The 20,003-nt window shown below is 35.9% G+C and overlaps 1 protein-coding gene across 2 annotated transcripts in view; it reads left to right on the top strand.

Moving 5' to 3' along the window:
• The window catches only part of SV2C (synaptic vesicle glycoprotein 2C), a 92,478-nt gene that overhangs the window by 60,883 nt on the left and 11,592 nt on the right, over positions 1–20,003 (top strand). For both annotated transcript variants that reach the window (XM_072358913.1, XM_072358914.1), the window contains exons 5-10: positions 8,037–8,170; positions 9,771–9,860; positions 13,823–13,933; positions 15,481–15,569; positions 16,297–16,461; positions 19,178–19,311. In XM_072358913.1, coding sequence (XP_072215014.1) covers positions 8,037–8,170; positions 9,771–9,860; positions 13,823–13,933; positions 15,481–15,569; positions 16,297–16,461; positions 19,178–19,311 — 723 coding nt within the window. The remainder of the gene's footprint in view (positions 1–8,036; positions 8,171–9,770; positions 9,861–13,822; positions 13,934–15,480; positions 15,570–16,296; positions 16,462–19,177; positions 19,312–20,003) is intronic.

Genomic DNA, 20,003 nt, shown 5'->3' with positions numbered 1-20,003 from the left:
TCCTTTTTGATTAATTGCTTCTCTTTTCTTGTTCACCATGAGCCCATCGTTTAAATATCCTTAGTCCAGATGCACATAAATCACTGGAAGTCCCAGACCAGGACAGGAGCACTTACATTTTCAATTAGCTTCTACACTTAACAGCTGTTATTAACAGTGTCTGCAACAACTTCTCACACCAAATGCTTAGCTTTATGACAGTTCTTACAAATCCACAGTAAAATAATTCCAAGGTTTGAACCATATTTTTCTCTGATTGCACGTGCATATCAAATGTGTATTTGAAACCATTGTGGCTTTGCCCTCATTTTGTGAGATAGGGTACAGATGGCACCACAGAAAGCACACAGAGATTACTGAATGTATTTTCCCTATTGGTAGAGCACAGTCACCATTCATCAACAGTGTAATCAGATTTTGTCACAGGCAAAAATTTCAGACTACTTCACAGGGCATTTAGCCATTTTACACTGTTAGATTTTATCATCTGTTGGCAATTTGCTATATCAGTACTCACAGGTGCTGTCCAAACAGTCATATCAAATTTCATATGCAATCTGTTTATCAATTGGGTGTAGTAAAATAAAGGAATGGAAAATACTAATGTAGAAATGTAGAGGTAGAAATCAACAAGAAATCGAAAGTGAGATCCTACAAACAAAATCTGAAAGCTCTTCCTAGTACCATTTGATTTCATGGGCTCAGGATGCATACTGACCACAGTATTCTTAAACTCTGACAGCAGCTTCTTGTAAATGTGCACTCATTATTCTTCCTTTTAACATCAGTTGAATCTGCTTAATCTGTGGTCTCTGGAAAGCATGACAGAGCTCTTTCTTCGTAGACAGACAAGCATCCAAGTTACAGGGGTGATTGAATACTGAGGTTGCCAAAGCTGTTCTCAGAGTTGTCTCTAGCAGATTTTACCTCTTTGTTCTGAGGGTTGTAAAGTTCTGTAAGTGAGCAGCTGCACAGAGCCACACTCAAGCAAGGACTTTGCAGAATTACATGAGTGCATAAATCTCTCGGGCCACAGACTCAGTCAGCCAAACAGCCAGATCAATTATGTGCCACAGTGCTTGTGATGAGATTTCTGATGGTATCAGCACAACATTAACCCTTAGTGGCCTAGAACTCTGTTTTGTGTTCTATTTTCTATTCATTGTTTCTTTTCATGTTGTGGTTGTTGTTTGTTTGTGTGAAGTATGTGATTATTTAGAAGATACTGGAGGGAAATCAACCTTTTATGCAGACAGAGAGTGATAGAATAAGAGAGAATGGTTTTAAACTAAAGGAGGAAAAAATGTAGATTAAATGTCAGGGGAAGTTCTTCCCTGAGAGGGTAGTGAGGCAATGATACTGGCTGCCCAGAGAAGTTGTAGATGCCCCAACCCTGGAGGTGTTTAAGGCCATGTTGGATGGGGCCCTGGGCAGTCTGATCTAGCACTTGATCTAGTGCTTGGCAACCCTTGGATTTTATTGATCCGTGAGGTCTCTTCCAACCCACGCCACTCTGTGACTCTATGATTGCCTTTTCAATTCCTCAATCCTCATGCTGCTTGGTTCTGTAATGAAAATTCAGCAAAACCACTGAATATATCTTAATTGTACTGGAAAAAATATCCTTTAATTTTTATGCTCACTGTTTATCTATTGTTTGTTAAGCTAATTCTTAGGTCATTCTTTAGTTCAGCTTTCTTTCCAGATACTGTCTGCTACCACTATGGTTTTCAAGAATTCAGTTTGTTTCTAGGCTATATGCCTGTAAAAATATGACAAATAAAGTTACTGTTCACAGATCTGAGTTAGCAGATCAGAAGGGAAGAGTCTTCCTTTCCCTTTCCCCATAATATGAACAAGACACTGTGAAGACCGCAAAAGCTAAGAGTATGCATTAGAGAATCTTAGGTTCAAGCACTTAGTGCAAGTATTGTTTTCCACATGTCTGAAGAGGGTACAATATGATTCTTACTATCTCTATGTATGATTATGTAGATCTACATCAAATCTTTTAAGTGAAAAAAAAAAAAAAACCAAAAAAAAAAACCAAAACAACAAACCAAAACAATTCAGATGTAGAGATTTAACAACAAAAATTAACAAAAGCAACCATTTATAGGAAAATTCATCTCTTCAGCCTTTGATGGCACATCACAGCTCTTTTCTTGCCTTGCATCTGAACATTGGGCAAAGTTTGAACAGTGCCAATCTGCATTAATTCTCTGAATTTCCCTTAATAGGAGTTGTTACTTAATTCTCTAGTATCATATCCTGCAATCTCTGCCATTTCAGAGATGAATTTCTTGCCTGTATTTTCTCTTGTGAGTCACAGCACTTTGATCCACCTAGGCCATGGGATTATTGCAGTCCATACTCACAATGATTTATCAGCTTCTTTCTCATCTTTCTTCTCTTCCCATCCATCATCTCTTCCCACCTGGCGCCATCCCAACCTTGTTAGGTATTCTAATAAAAGCTACTTTTTATGCATTTTGTATCAAGCTTATCACAGCTGTGTTTGCATTTCCATGGCAAGGAAACAGAAACCTGTTATGTTCATAGCTCTGGATTCTACACAGAGTATTTATAAGGATTCAAGTGAAAGGCTGACTTATCGTGTCTAAACTTCAATTAACTTTAGGCACATATCTCATTTTTGTATGAAGTATACACTAACATTCTCCTCAGAGAAAAGTAATCGACTAAGCAGCACTAGAGCAGGTATTAAAATCATTAAAAAACTGAGTTATCGATGTCGCTATTTAGAAGTACTGAATCTAGAGGCCTACAGCACCATGTACTGGATAGAGGTGTCTGATGTTATTAGATAGCAGGTGATTTTCTAGGTGAGGTCAGCACTGCTTGAGCTGACCTAGTGCTTATTTAAATGGCAGGTATTGTAGCCAAAGAGATTGGAGACCTAATAATCTCAGGTCTGCAGATGCCAATGCAGGCAAATGATGAGTGTCAGGAGCTGACAACTGCCTGCTCTGTGGGAGAAGGAATGTGTAATTAAAAAATGCCTTGTTCCTTTTAATCATGGTTTCAATTGTAAGCAGAAGTCTGGGTTTAATATATGGCAAAATACATTCATTTAACAAAATTACTTTCTTCTTTCATTGAACTGTTGATCCTTATGTCTGTAAGGGACTAATAGCATTAGCTTGAAAGACAGACAGATGTGAATGAGAATTATAGTCTTTCTGATACAGCTCTGTCAAGGTAACTCAATCATGGCCTGACACACTTTGGTTATTTTATTTCCTGAATTCTTCTGCAAAAATTACCTGCTGAGTCAGTGGATTTAAAGAATATCTGTCAATAGCAACTAAAAATACCACTGCATTTCCCGTGGGATATTAATAATATAATCACACGAAAGACAAGAGTTCTACTTTGTGCTCCTGGAATTTCACATCAATACAATTAAAGAATAATTATGAAAACATTATTTCTGCTTTTGTTAGAGACAGCGTGTTTCACTCAGGCTTGTGTAAGTACCTAGAAGATTCCTCAGCTGTGTCACTTAGATGAACTCACTTCATTTTCATTCAGTATCAGCAATGTCCTTACCATTATTCCAATCAGTACCACTAAAATATTTGGGTTCAAATTCTGGATATCACTCACAGCTAAGTTTAGCAGCATCATGACACACTAAATATAAGTTCAGCGGTAGAGCATTTCAGTTCTGCCAGATGTAGAAAATCCAGTCATTTTTTGTAAGGTTGATTTAACTTAGATGTTGGAAATGCTCAGTAAGCAAGAAAGCAAACAAACAAACAAACAAATGAGCATTTCTGCATTTTTAATTACTCTATTATGTGCAGTAACAGTGCCGCCAAGTGGCACTTCAGATCAATCACACACTCACTGGAAATGCTCCCACTTTTAAAAATATTAAAATTCAGCCCATATGACCTGGTTGTGGCGAATAAGCACATTTGAAAACAGAAACAAGCTATACAACCCCTACATTCATTTAGGTTTTCTTTGCCCATGGAAGTATTTTTGAAAGGTGCTTTGCAACTTTATCCTCTGGCATTCTGAAACCTCCTTGCTAGATAGTATTTATACAGTCTGTAAGCACACATTTGTTGGTTTGTTTCATTGCTCACGTTGCACTTTAAAATCTTAAATGATTTGCTGGGTTATCAAGTTCCCTTTCAGCCCTCATTTTGGAAAGTTAAGTGGTCTGTGTCCACTGACCTGCCCTCATTAGGTACAGTACATCATCACCTAACCACTGTAAAAAACTGTAAGTGGCCTAGAAGACAATACTAGCAATGTAAATTGAAAAAAAAAATCATAATATGGACAAGTTTATTCCTACGTTTATGCAGAAAATCTATGACAGAAATGCTTTTTTCTTTTGGAGCAAGAACTGATTTACAATATCCTCTTAACTTATTAATATTATGAAGCAGATGAAATACTGTTAGGGAAAAGGTTTTGTTGAAATTCAGCTTCATGCAAAAATCAGTGACTGTAATTGATAGCAACTTGTACATTTTGCTTTTGCTCTGCTGTATTCTGCTGTGGCTCTGTAATCAGTAATTGCCATGTCTGTGATTCACTCCATCCCTTTCAGTAATCAGTACAGTGAGAACACAGTATTCAGCAAGAAGGCTGGTGCAGTGGCTTCATATTTCATCACTGCAGATTTTACATTGCTCTACAGCAAACTTTTCCCAAGATGCATCTGGGCCAAGAGTTTCAGCAATTCATAAAATATTGGAACTTGGCACTGTTTTTAAGATTAATGGCTTTGGAACACAACATAGCCAGGGAGCAAAGGTGAAGCTGAGCTCTGGGCTGCTGTGCAGAGCTCTGAATGCAGCTGACTAGAGCTTCTCCATCTTTGCTATTCTATCTCAAATCAGGGAAGGGGAAAGCAAATTGAGTTACATTGAGTCATTTTCTTTTTGTTTCAAGACTCATAGACAGTGGTTATAAGAGCCACGTTGAGAGCTGAATTCAGAATTACTTTAATGGCTCAATTTTCCTTATTAGCTCATGACCTCAGATAATGGTACGGTCAACATAAGAATAAATCTGTGCTTGCTCTGCATTTACAATTCATGTTTATTCTGCTCTTTTACCAGATGGTGGAGGAATAAGTAGGAGGACAGGTTCAAGATAGATGTGTTGCAGGACTTTTTCTACCGATTCTTGTAAATCTCACATTCACTGTTACCACTAGTTCTGCAGACAAAATAAATCTTGAGATTAACTCCAGCATCTAATAGAAAGAGAAAAAGATGTAATAAGAGAAACAGAAACTATAATGAACATTTCAGTTAACAAGCTCTCAGATATTTCAAGGACTAAAAATATGTCTTGCAAGTGGTGAAGATGACAGCAGCATACACAGTGCAGGCATTGTTTTTAATTAAAGACAATGCAGCTTACTTACTTTAAGAAATCACACCTTGAAATATAATACGACTGGCTACAGAGATATTGCTGTTGTTTTACAATATGTATAAAACCAGCATAAATTTTTTTACATGGAATTTCTATTTAGGAAGTTAAATCTCTCAAAATATAAACCAGAGTGGTAAAAAACAGACAGGGTAATTATTGTACTGTCCGTGAGTGTTGTGGGGTGGTCTAAATGACAATAGGCATTTTAACTGTGTTGCTCTAAGAGATGGAAGTCCCATCGAAGTCCCACTTCTGTTGTCTCCTTTCTAGAAGCTGCACTGCTGCCTGACTTGTCTGGCTGAAAATTAACAAAACCAAAGGAAATAGTTTTAAAACCAGAGAGTTATGTAATTTACCTTGCCATATATAATTAACATAATTCTAAAGGCCATAATAGAAGATACAACTTTGGAGGAGACAAGTATGTCAATCTGGAGCCTTCCTTACAAAAAAGTAAAATGGCAGTCAATGGTCATCACCAATATTGTTGCTGATTTCACTTCTGTCTTCTGGGGCTAAATGAGGCTGTAAATAAATCTTTTGAGACTCATAAAATTTGTAATAAATAAGAAAAAATATGTTCCCAACTCTACAGCTTAGTTTCACTGAGCTGTTGATAAACGGTAAAAATACAAGTACTTCAATTAGAGAATTGATCTTTTTTCTAAGAATGAATCTATGATCCAGAACATGAAATCTTTAAATTCCAAAATATACTGTGTTCATTGCAGATTAATACTTCATTTAAAGAAGTATTTAATAAGACATTTGGTACTACACCGTACCAGTTGTTTACTGATATCCAGTCTGATTTAATTTACTATGTACTTCCTTCAGAAAGAACCAGTTAGCAATGAAGTATATCAAACAAATCCATCATTAGGACCTTCATTAGCCAGTATTCCATTTTCTTCTGGTAACTGCTTCAAGCACTATCATTATTCTTATCTTCCACTCTGCTTTTAATAAGCTTTTCTTCAATATTTTGCCTGAAATATTCTGCAATATTGAACTGCGACTGAAGATAATTACCTAAATTGTGTTTTTATTTTTCTTAAGATATGTATTTTTTTTATTTCATAAAATTCTACCATTTCAGTACTCCAATTCATGCAATTAGATGTTTTATTAAAAAGCTGAACTAACAACCCTGAAGTTTCACGTGCTTTTTTTCTTATATTTCTTTTTGCTTTCTTCTTAGTAATCCACACTTGTGAATATTCCAAGATCTGTTTCTCAGATGAGATGTTCTCTCATGTCATCATTTTTTTTCTTAAGCTCTTTACATAAATGACAGATTGTCTTCTTTGCTGTTAAGTTCGTTGATGTTGCATAGAAGTTTAAATACTAGTTTACTATTTTTATTCCGGTACATCCAGTTAAGAGGTGGAGGACATTTTTCTTTCAGCAGAGTTGGAGGAATTGTCTAGAGCTCTGGGGAAAAAAAAAAAATATCTATATCTATATATATAGATATAGATATAGATATAGATATAGATATAGATATAGATGTAGGAGTAGAAATTAGGCATTAAAAATGTCTTATATTTTGCACTATATTACATTCTGTGACAGTGTTATAAAGAGTGTTGAAATTAGCTCTTCGTAGAGAATAGCCACTAAAATGGATACAGTTGCAAAGCTTAAAATTTCACTTGCTGCGCCTTGTTTTGCAAGGTTTAAAAACTATTCCCACGGTACTCATCTTTATAGAATAGCATAGTGAGTACCACAACAAAAGTAGCTCTCAAAACTCCAAATTGCTGATCATCCACACCTAAGGGAACCAGTGGCCTCAACCATGTGTACAACTCAAGGAATAGAAACATTAATTCAGAAATAGATTCACACACACACACAAACAGACAAAATAAAAGAAATCAGATATAAACATATGCCAGTATTTCAGTGCTGAGTTAGTACTGAGTTATAAGATACCAATTTGAAGGTCCAAGAGCATAAATTTTGTCAGCATTTTACTCTGATTTAGAGGTTCTAGCTTTTAGCAGCAGCTTCTAGAGCTTCTGCTTCTAGCAGCCTAAAAGCATACTTTTGTAGATTTTTCTGCACTGTTTCTTGAATACTTTTCACACATTTATACCATTCTTTCTTTTTTTCATTGATTCCTAATGACTTACTATGAGAATTCAGTGCCCAATTTTCATTAATATTTATAATGGCTTCTAAGAGGAGATTTTAAGAAGCCAAATAGGTTTTGATTTTGTCAGTAAAAGACAATTTTTTTTCTTCTAAGTGTCTCATTTAGTAGACACACTGATGCAACATTCAGAGTTACAAAAATCAATAAAATATATCCTCTTAGTATTTTTAAGAAATCTTTAATTCTCCCTTCTTCCACTATTCAAGCAAAACTACTTGTCTGTATGTTAAGTTTTATTTATGATCACAGCATCCCTTCTTCATTAGCATGACTACTTTCATACAGGTTTTACCAGGAAACATAGCATAGACTTCCTCATCCTCATTCTGCATTGTATGGCTGTTTTCCATGTTGACACAAAAAAAGATTGAAATTCAAAGTGTAAGATTACTTGTGAAATCATTTATATGTGTGAAAATAGAATATTCTTGAATTTCTTCTTTCTTAGGATGGAGTTTCAGCATGGGATCTGCTTATCAGTTTCACAGTTGGCGAGTATTTGTGATCGTCTGTGCATTGCCCTGTGTCTCTTCTGTGGTAGCCCTCACCTTTATGCCAGAAAGTCCACGGTTCTTGTTGGAGGTATAGCTTTCTACATGTTTTTCATGTATAGATTCAGTGAAAACTATTTCTGTGTTTGCATTTGGCAAGAGACACCAAAACAAAAACAAAAACAAAAACATCTTGAATTATATCAGTAGCAAAAGGAAGGCTAGGGAAAACCTGGGCCTGCTGGTGAGTTGCCTTCCTAATAGAGGACACTGAAAAGGCAGAGTTACTGAAGGCCTTCTTTGCTTTAGTTAAGACTGCCTAGCAGGAATCCCAGTAGCCTGGAGATAAGAGAGTCTGAGAAAAAGAAGAATTCCCCTTGGTCTGAGAGAATTTGGTTAGAGGTTGTCTAGGCAAACTCAATGCACAAAAATCCATGGGACTCAATGGAATGTAACCATGAGTGCTGTGTGACCTGCTTACCAAACAACTGTCTAGCATCTATGGAGAACAGTCTTTTTAAAGACTGGAGGAATGCCAATGTCACTCCAGTCTTCAAAAAGGGGTAAGAAGGAGGAGGTGGAATTCTACAGGCCAGTTAGCCTCACCTCTGTTCCTGGAAAGGCGTTGGAGCAGCTTATTTTGGGTGTCACCTCCAAGTAAGTGGAAGGAGGTTATCAGGAGTAGTCAGCATGGATTCATCAAGGGAAAATCATGCATGACCAATCAGATAGGTTTCTATGAAGTCATGAGTGGCTCTCCCTTCAAGGATAGTAGTGGGTTTTGTGTACCTTGACTTCAGCAAGGCTTTTAACACTACCTCCCATAATATCCTTGTACATAAGCTTAGAAAGTGTGGGTTAGGTGAGCAGATAGTGAGGTGGATCGAGAACTGCCTGACTGGCAGAGCTCAGAGGGTTGTGATTGTGGTTGTTGGAGGCTTGTAGTTAGCAGTGTTCTGCAGGTGTGGATACTGGCTCTGGTCTTGTGTAACATCTTCATCAATGACATGGATGAAGGGACAGAGCACAACCACAGCACATTTCCTAATGATGCAAAAATGGGAGGAGTGATTGACACACCAGAAGGCTGTGCTGCCATTCAGTTAGATGTGGGCAGGCTGGAGTGGTGGGTAAAGAGGAACCTTTTGAGGTTCAACAATGGCAGCTGAGGGCCACAGAGATGATGAGTAGCCTGAGGCATCTCCCTTCTGTGGAGGGGCTGAGAGAGCTGGGAGCTCAGCCTGGAGGAAACTGAGAGGGGATCGTATCAATGCTTAGATATATCTGAAGGGTTGTATCAAGTGGATGGGGCCACAGTCTTTTCAGCAGTGCCCAGGAACAGGACAATGAACAGTGGGCACAAACTGGAAAACGGGAACATGAGAAAAGTTTCTTTACTTTGAAGGTGACAGAGCACTGGGACAGGCTGCCCAGAGAGGCTGTGGAGTCTCCTTCTCTGGAAATACTCAAAACCCACCTGGATGCTTTCCTGTTCAACCTAATTTAGGGAAACTGCTTTAGGAGGCGGTTGTACCAGATAATCTCCATAGATCTTTTCAAGCCTGTACTATTCTGTTATTCTCTGATTCTCTGATTGTGTTTACACATTAACATCTGTATAACAAGAGGTAAGATTGTTCAGTGGCTATCTGAATGTATGTTTTGTTTAAATGCTTTCATCCAATGTTTAGATTGGAAAACATGATGAGGCTTGGATGATTCTCAAGCAGATACATGACACAAACATGCGAGCTCGTGGTCAGCCTGAGAAAGTCTTCACAGTGAGTATTATTACACTTAATGTTCACCATCTAGCATATCAACCAGTTTGCTGACTGGTGAGATCTTGAGTGCTTAAGCAATCAATATTATTACTCTGCTTGGCAAAGCAAATAATTTGCACAGTAAATATCTAAGTATAGGAACTGAGTTCCTATGAAATTGTTACACATTCAGCAGATTTTAAGATCTCAGCCTTTGGCCAGCAATTTCTTGAGCATGCAAACTCATAGTTGGATAGATTTCTCTGTTGCGTGGGGATAATAAATAGACTCTAGTTGTAATGTCTATCATGTTTAATAATAACAGTAGAAAAATGTGGAAGTCTAAATCAGCTGATACTACTTTTTCTGAGATTTTGATTTTTTTTTTTTCATTTTTGCCAGCTAAAATAATATTTTTTTAAATTTACTGTCATTATTTTGAGATACTGTTTTTACAGATCTGGTAATTTTCTCAAAATATCTTGCAGTATTTTTTGTTTTTTTTTTTTTTTTACTTGAAAACCATCTTCCCTTATCAGCTTGTGTTGTACCATGGGAGTGCTGCTACTACTCTGCTCCTTCTCATAGACACGTGTATAATTTTATTCCTCTTCCAGGGGCTTTCTTCTTACATTAATGCACATACAACTCAATTAAGAAATCCTATTATAGGTTCTGCATTTGCAGGCAGTCTGAGGAATGACCATCTGACCCTATGATTTTACACCACTAACACTTACAACTTATTGTCTCTGATATAGTTACATCTATTTATTTATTTATTTATTTATTTATTTATTTTCCACAAGGAAACTCAAGAATTCCATCTGAAGGAAGGCTAGTTAGCCTATCTATCATGTTACAGCTGCATTTACTGGTACACCAGTGACCTAGCCCTAATCTAACGTGGCCTTATTTTATATTATTTGTCTTTACTCTTATTGTACACTTAGAGTGTAAATTCACATTTGATTTGTGCTCATCTGTGATGCTTTTAAAGGTATTCCTGCTCTCAAGTCACCTTTTCAGTTTCTTCTGCCAGCATGGCTATTCACTGATTCATTGCAGAGCCTGTCAGTCATAGCTTAAATGCTATCCACCACTCAGAGTATTAGTTTAAGTTTAGGCACAGGGAAGAAAACAGCAATGTGCTGAGACAAAAAATATGAGAAACGATCAGCTGTAGCATCACATCACTATTTGGGATTTTTGCCAGTTTCTGCCATGACCATTGAGAAAACACAATAACAAGGAGCTGATTAGAAACCATGCAAAGTATGTTGGGGTTACACACTGACAAAAGTCCCTACACCCCCTAAGGTAGGCTTATAATATGATTAGAAAATGCATCATTGTCTCCTCATTGAACAATTATTAGCACTTTATCATGTTAAGCCCACAGCACAAAGAACTTCAGATATCCTTTAGTCTCTCTTTCCCTTTCTCTCTTTGATTTAAGTTAGAACTGGCTACTGTGACATTTTAAGTTGGAAAATTGTTCTCCAAGCTCTCCTGAGCTCCATAGGTTCATCCAGTTTAGGTAAATATCATGGTATATCTTAATTGTTAGCTTTTTCCTCTGCTTTCTGCCAACAGTTACACCAAGCAGATAAACTTTGATTGTATGCTTTCTATTCCAACAGCAGGTGTAACTTTAATATTAGTATAATTTTAGGGTGCTTTTGTTTGACTTGTTTTCCTGAATCATATTGATATCATCTTTTTTGAGAAGCTTTTTTTTTTTTTTCCTCACAAGTCTTTTTTATTCTTGTTACTTATCCTATTGAGGAATTTACCTTCAAGCCTTTAGAACAGAAATGCATCAATTAATTGATGAGCAGTTGGTTTAAGAGTTAGAAATTTCAAATTAGATGTAGTCTAATGATAAACTGTGGAACTTGTGTAATTGGTAGCTCAAAATACTTTCAAAAATGTATTCTGAGAAGAAACAAAATTCAAATAAGTTGTTAAGCCTTCATATAGATGCTTAAATTCCTCCCTGGGTCCATAAAATATACATTACTTAGATAACTGCTTTAAAGGTTGAAGTAAAAACAAATAAATAAATGAATAAATAAAAATTCTTCTACCTCGGAAACCAAAATTCTCTCCATTCTTTCACTGTTGTGTATAAAAAATCTTTCCAGTTTCCTGTTAATATTTTCCTTCTCAGGAATTTTAAACATTTTGTATTTCTACTCATTGCTATTGAACAGAGGTTCTCTTTTCATTTAAATAGGTATTCACACCCTCCCTTCCCTCCCCCTTCTCCCTCCACATTCTTCATCCCTCATATACTGACAGCTAAATTTGCATGGTCCAGATGGACCATTATCCAGATTCTATAGGAGCTTTTTTGTGTGTTAAAGGACCGTCAAGGCCATGGGCTTTTTGTTCCTAATCACACGTAGTGGTCCTGAACGTGTATAATTCCCCCAGCCTTTACTGCTTCAAACAAATCAGGTGGCCTGGACACTGAAAAGGCTACAGCTCAGCTGCTTGCTCATAAGTATGCTCACTCAGAGAGTATTATTCAAAATGCTCTTTCTACTCAGAGATGTAGCATGAAAATGTTTGAGGAAGTCTGTATGCACAAGGGTTTTGATAATATTAAAGGACTCAACTCTAAATCTAGTCCAAGCCTTTTGCATAAAATGTTTCATAAAAACTTTAAAAATCTAAGATCAAATAAATGATAGAGACAGAATTATTGCTATTGGAAAGAGCATGATGGGAAGGTTACAGGTTTTAGATATCGTAGTTTAGCAAGGCAGTAGGCTTCTTTATTTCAGAAAGTAGTTTGGTTACAGTTAAAATTGCTTAGTGAGTTTTGTTGTTTCTGTTAATGGGATGAGGCTGCTGGTCCTTCTTAAACAATATATATCTGTAAAACAGTAGGCTGAAAACTAGAACTTTACCATCAATGCCACTATTCCTTGGTTCCCTGTAGTCCACTCTTCTACATCTGTGGGTGGTGTCCTCATTTTGTTAAAAAACAGGATCTGTTTTGTCTGCCAGAAACAGCAGCTGAAATATCACATCTGTTGGTCCTTCCTTTCTCATATGTCTGTCACTTTCCCCATTTTATGGATTTTCTTTCTATCCTCTTTCTGTTCATCTTTATTTTAAATAAGCTGTGGATGAATACACTGTTTTGCTATTACTAAGATGACAGTGGAACTAAAACTATACGATAGTATATTTATTAGGTCAAGGAGGAGATAAGACAATATTAAAATTTTTTATTCTCCTACACTTCATTATGCAAGAGAAAATTAGCATTGTAAGCAGTATTACATTCTCGTTCACTGGTATTTCTATATTTTTCCTTTATGTTTGCTTATCGTATTTCAATTTAGGTGTAGGAGATGATTGCTCATAACAGGAATAATATGCACAGTTCCAGCCCATTTCATCTAATTTTTTCTTTCCTCCTTAAAAAAGGATCCTTGAAGCCTACATCCGAAAGACAAAGAGAGTTCCCTGCTGCTGCTACAGGAAATAAGAACAAAAGAAAAACACTATTCAACTATTAATTCTTGATATTTCAAAGCTTCTTTAGTCATTACTGCATAGTTAATCAATAGGCCTTCAGTGATGTGTTAATGGCAAGTCAGAAAATATATCAAACTCTGGATGTGCTCAGTTGAAGGTTTAAATAATGTTTTATCCTTCATGGCATATAAATACAGCAAAACTTGAGCAAAGCCTCACAGTAATATGTTGTTTCAATCAAAGGAAAAGGATTTCCTGCATGGTTTGACAGTAGAGCTTTTCCAATACAGTTCCCTTCATAATGAACTTTGTTATTACAGTGTGCATGTTCTTTCATATTTCTAAAACATTCCTAATCTAAACACTGGCTTAATACCTGTTCATTTTTAGTTTATGGGATTTATTAAAACCTTCTAATACTCCTTGATATTCAGTTCAGTGCTTCAAGAAAATGCAAATATTTGCTGTTCTGTTTCTATTTCTAGGTTAACAGAATTAAAACTCCAAAGCAGATAGATGAGCTCATAGAAATAGAGAGTGACACGGGAACTTGGTACAGGAGGTGTTTTGTTAGAATTCGCACAGAGCTATATGGTGTAAGTAACAACATCTCTATTTATTATGAAATTACCTTTTATAATTAGCATTCAGAAATGGAAAAAAAAAAAAAATAATAATAATTTGAACTAATGCTTCCAATAACTGCAATTCTATGTTTTCCACGCAAGTCAGTAACCAGTGTAAGATTCTAGCGTCCTGGGCCAGAAAAGGCATTGATGAACAGCAGGTGGTGGTGGAGAGAAAAAGGAGAGGACAAAAATGTTGCACTGGCCTTCACAGAAGTAATGGCTAACATTTGCTCAATCTCCACAATATAATTTGTGCTGAAAATACATATTAATATCTACATGTGTGAAGAGGTGATATGAGATGAAATTAACAGTCTTTACCTACAAATGGTAAAGTCACAAATAACTTGTGTAAATGGATGTCCATAAGGCCTTATACGCAACAGAATATGCATATATTTTAAATACATCCCATATTTTTCAAGAAAACTACATTAGAGGTAATTCAAAGAGATCAATACATACCCATTGAGATTCTGCTCCACTTCTTTTTCTTTTTTTTTCTTTTTTTTTTTTTTTTTTTTTTTTGTAAAATCAAAATTATGCAGTATCATCAAACCTAAAAATGAAAGTTGAGTGAAACTCATTAATAAGAATAAAATAAAATAAAATAAAAAATCCACATCATTGAAAAAGTTTAAAAAGTTTTTCACAGGTGTTAAAACCTGGCATCTTAAAGATTCCAAGAGCTCTAGTGAAGCATTGTAAAGTAAGTTTTGTTATATATTTCAAATCAAAGCTGCTTTGCTTGGAAAAAAAGACATTTTCCATATGAATAACAATGTAAAACAAAATGGGAAGTGTCTACTTTTAAACTTACTTGTTCAGGAATTTAATATTTCTATATAGAAATGTTTTGTTTTGTTTTGTTTTACTAAAACAGCTTTAAAGGAATTGCACCTTTACTATTTCACATCCTTATTATTTGATTGCACTAGCCCCTGGGCAAGAGTGTCTTCCCTGGTGCATGATATACACTAAAAATCCCTAAAATAAACAGCCTCTTGTCTTGAAGAGGGTGACATTCTTTGGAGAGGAAGAGGAAAACACCATTATCAGTCAGCGCTACTGTAATATTTTTGACCTAGTGGTAGTCCTAACTTTTCCTCATATGATTAAAATACCATTTTCTATCTGTGGTAGGTTATGACAGATCATACTCCAGATGAGTCCCTGTTGAACTACTGAAGATAGTTTCTCTCAACTTTAAGCTGGGAAGTGAGAAGGAAACACTCCTGAGAGATACTTCAGCTATGCATGTTTATTTAAGATAGTTAATGAAGCTACCTAAAAGATAGCACAATTCTACATAGTCAGAGAACAACTGAATTAATGGACAAAGTGAAAAGAAACCAGAAAGGCATGGAATGTACAGCTATCAGTTCAGTATCAAGGTCACCTGCTCTCACTGATTCCCTGAGAAAGCAAGCAAGTCAGAATAAAAAAACTTGTACTATTTAACAAAACTACTCAAAATACAACTTAAAATGAGTGCATTTCCTATTGCTTTTCAGATTTGGTTGACTTTCATGAGGTGCTTCAACTACCCAGTAAAGGATAATACGATCAAGCTCACAATTGTATGGTTCACCCTCTCTTTTGGGTAAGAATGGTTGAGATCCTTATTTATGGACTTGACAGAAGAATCGTCATCTGTATACAAATCTCTGTGCTTCAGATTACTATTTTTGTTTGAAAAACCCTTATTCAGTAACTTTACAAAAGTAAATAATAATACTTTTATTAAAAATAAATACTTCTTTTATGTAGTCTATTCCTGATAGTAAACCAGACTCAGATAATGTCCGTCTTAGGACACTGGCATCTTCTGGCGTTGAGATCTTTCAGTATTTTTATTCAGGCAGTCAGCAAGCACAGAAGAACTGTGACTGTTTCAACATTTTAAAAATACGAACCTGGTGTCCTAACTTGAAAGTAAGTTCATATTCTTTAGGTTAGTTTTCAGGGATTCTTCAGGTTAGGTCTGCAGTTTACAAAGGGTGGGAGTTTCGCTTGATGGTCCCTTCCAACCCCTATGATTCTGTGATTCTGTGAAGAGCTTTATTCTTCATGTTTGGATGCCCATAGGACTTCCTGGTCTTTGGCATGGCAGGGCCTAGCATCTGAGTTCTTCTTACCTCCCCAGCAAGAAGCAGGACTAGTGGTGACACCACCTACTGGGACAGAAGCAGATAGAGGGATACAGATGGGAACAGGGAAAATCCAAAATGGGAGGACCTTGGCAGATTAGAGCTCTGGGAGCACAGCTGTATTGTGGTCCCACTGGAGCAGGCCCCAGGGCATAACAGAGCATTTTCTGTTTTTCACAGCTACTATGGCTTATCTGTCTGGTTTCCTGATGTCATTAAACACCTTCAGTCAGATGAGTATGCGTCCCGAGTGAAACTCTTCCGCAACGAGGAGGTTTCAAATTTCGTCTTCAACTTTACACTGGAAAATCAAATTCACAGCAGCGGAGAATACATCAATGACAGGTTTATAGTTTTCTTAATGCATGTATTCCAGGAAGTCTGATTAATATAACATTTTCCCCTATCGACTGATAATTGTTTTGTTTTGTTTTAATGTCTCTACTCTCAGTCTCGTACAATTTACCATACTTCAGTTTTGAGTAGTACATTGCTGCATGAGGAAAAGTGCTCTTGTGTATGCCTTGCTCTCTTTAGTTTTGGATCCCTCATGCTAACACTGCTTCCCTGGCCTCCTGAAAACAGACTGAAAAGTGGACCGGAAAGCTCATATTAACAATCTTTCTTTCCGCAGTGGGGTTCAAAGGTTTTCAGACCCAGTGTTTGTGGCAGAACATTGCAGAGAGAAGAGGAAGGATGTACTTTCATTTACATTGCTATTTTTTACTTGTATTGATTTAAGATGCTTCTTTGAAAACGTGAAACTTTGAGAGGATAAGATCTTTGCACAGGAAAACAGAAATTAATTACTAGTCCATAGCAACAAGACCATGAACAGCTCTAAAATGGGAGGACAACACTTTGGCAATGTCTTTTTTTCTTTTAATCTGAATGTATACTTAATAAAGCTCTAGCTAGACTTTTACAGATAACAGATAACTCAGAAGAAAATTAAATACAGCTGTTTTAAGTGTCTGGTTTGTCTTAAGAGATTAAGAAAACCACCTTTTGAGTGGTCTCCTAGATAAAATGGTGATAAGCAATTATCATTTCCACATGAAAAGATACATCTAAGTAAATAAAAATAATGATTTTATTAATTCAGGGCTTTTTCTCTTCTCTAATAAGAACTTGAGTTTTGACACAGCTTATGCATTGCAGATAAAAATGAGCAGTTATCTCATTTTTAAACTAGCAATTACATCCCTGTTCAGTTGCTTTCCAAGAGGCATCTGTTCTCCTAAAAGCAAGGAACCACTTACAGTCAGTAAGTTTTAGATGATTTGTACTCTGTCAACCAAGATCTTATTAATTTGAATTAAAAATTACTTTAAAACATTAAGTCTAATACTAATCTACTCTAAAGCACTTTCAAGTGTGCAAATTCAACAGGCATCTGACAGTTATTTGAGATTTCACAAGCTATTTTGAGCAGTAAGGCGAACTCTTTTGATACAAAATTCTTTATCCACAAATGTTTCAGTATTCCTGTCACTCTTCATTTCAGTGTTTCCTTCATCTGGAAGAAGCTGCAATGCTTCACTTTTTACCGCATTACATTTCTGTTTGGTTCAAATTCAGATCACTGTTATTCCATTTTTAATAGAGTACAATGTATTTCCTGTCAAAACTTGATGTGTGCATCAGGAGCTCATAGGACATATAATCTGTCTTTCCTATTACATCTGACTAATCTAATTGCTAAATGCTCTTTGTTCTCCTCTGATATTAAGTTAATTTTCAAAATGGAAAGTGTTATATGTAAAATGATAATGAGCTGACACTGAACGCCAACATGATTTTAATCAGTGTCAGAAATGAGCAATGATGGAGTAAGTAAAACTAATGGGCTGAGAACACCTGCTTTTCTGACCAATACAGAAAGATAATCATTAGCCAGTAATTCTTCTATGATAATCATAATTCGTTTTTGCTATACTATCTCATCAATATGCAATTCCAAAGACATCATTTCTGAGTGTATAATTCCTACTGTTTAAAATGTAACATGTTTTCCGTGCTGCTGTTCCTACCATTAGGCTTTTAGTAAGACAAACACTTAGCTAATCACATTGGGCTTAATTAGAGTAGAATCATATCTATGTTTGGAGGGGTTTTTAACAGTTCTTAAACAACAGTTAAAGCACTGTTTTTGAAGTACCTTAGAAAAATACTCCTTAGTTACTGCATCTGTCTTATTTTTATTTATTTATTTATTTTGTTTTGTTACCTTAATAATAGTATTAAGAGTACAGTGGAAACTCTTACAAGTCTTACAGTATTGTTTTAAGCCTAATAAAGTTTAGTTAGGAAGTAACTACTAGTAAGATTCTTTGTCCTTAACTTTTTCTACTGATAACTTGATTAAAAGTCATGATCAAAGACCAAAGATTTAAATAAAGGCCAGTAGAAACAAGGATGTTCAGAAATAGAAAAAGCTACTGACAATACATTTGTTCTCGCAATTATATTCCCAGGCACAGAGCTAGAAAGCCCATCCTTTCAGCTAGATATCTAGTTGTATAAACTGCCAACATAATTGCTGTGATAATGGTCTGTAAAACCATTTCTAAAATCTTGAACCAGTACAATCTGGATTTGAGCCTCACACACCGCTCAGTGTATTTTTGTGGAGAAATAAAGGTTCTTTCAAAAATTCTTTCTTTCAACTCTTTGGTAACAGCAGGTGCTTGTTTGTTCCAAGAGACTGGGTTTCTGGTGTTTGAGATCTCGATTTTGACTGTAATGCTAAACTACAAGTACTGTTCCTTTTACAAGACTGTCACGACGCAACTGAGATACTCTCATAGAAATGCTTGCACTTTGTTACGGCAAGCATCTATGTGCAACTATGTATTTTATTAGTGCTTTTTCTGCAGGAGAGTATTCCAGAGTCAGCTAATCATTTATTGCATCTCCCGAGTCTCATTAAGTAATCATTGTTTCTGGAGGCGAGATTTTTTAGAAGGATGCCATTAAATCAGTGTAACTGCCTCAACTTGACCTGTTGCTGTTTCTAACCTGTGAAATTAATCTGATACAAATTATTTGTACTGGACAGGTTTGTCATGATGAAGTTTAAATCAGTAACCTTTGAAGATTCACTTTTTAAGAACTGTGTGTTTGAAGACATAACTTCTCTGAATACATACTTCAGGAACTGCACTTTTGTGAATACCACCTTCTACAACACAGGTATTACATGAAAAAAATGCATTGTTCATCTGCATATTCTCATTTAATTGTTGTGGTATGATTATAAATTCTGAATTTCTAATAAGGCAAGCAGAGAGCTATAAAATCAATGGGCCTCACTAAAATAATACCAGAATAGAAAGGATCACACTTTCCTTTGAAATACTGCAGGCCTAACACTGACTCAGATAATAAGCTTTTCTTTGATTTTCAACGTTTCTAAAGATATCCAATCAAGATGAGAAACTGGTTCCATTAATCAGGTATATTTTATTCTGGCCTGGAAAGATTTGTGGAAGAATATTCTGCCTGCTATAGCATGCCTGCTATCCCATCATTTCCAGTCTACTAAACATTCTACAAAAATTATTAATATGTGTTTTCACATTTTAAGCAAAGGACTTCTGGGTTTTGTTTTTCTTTGCTGTTGTTGGATTTTTTTGTGTGTGTGTGTGGTTTTCTTTTTCAGTTTTTTTGTACATGAAAAGTAAAAGCAGAATCTTGCCACATAAGCTTGTGTTCAGAGATAGAAAGCAATTCTAATGCTTTTCTGTAACTCTTGTAATCTTATTAGCAACAGAGTTAGGCTTCAGGACAAGCAATGCCCAGCTTTCTTCATGTGGAAGAAACGCACTCTTGAGAAAAGGATTTTAAAGCTGATGGAAGGAGAAGAAATAAAGGAGGAAATATAA

Source organism: Excalfactoria chinensis, chromosome Z (genome assembly GCF_039878825.1).
Source record: "Excalfactoria chinensis isolate bCotChi1 chromosome Z, bCotChi1.hap2, whole genome shotgun sequence".
Lineage (NCBI taxonomy): Eukaryota > Metazoa > Chordata > Aves > Galliformes > Phasianidae > Excalfactoria > Excalfactoria chinensis.
Note: the sequence above shows the minus strand (reverse complement) of the source record. Positions and strands in the feature narration are given on the sequence as shown.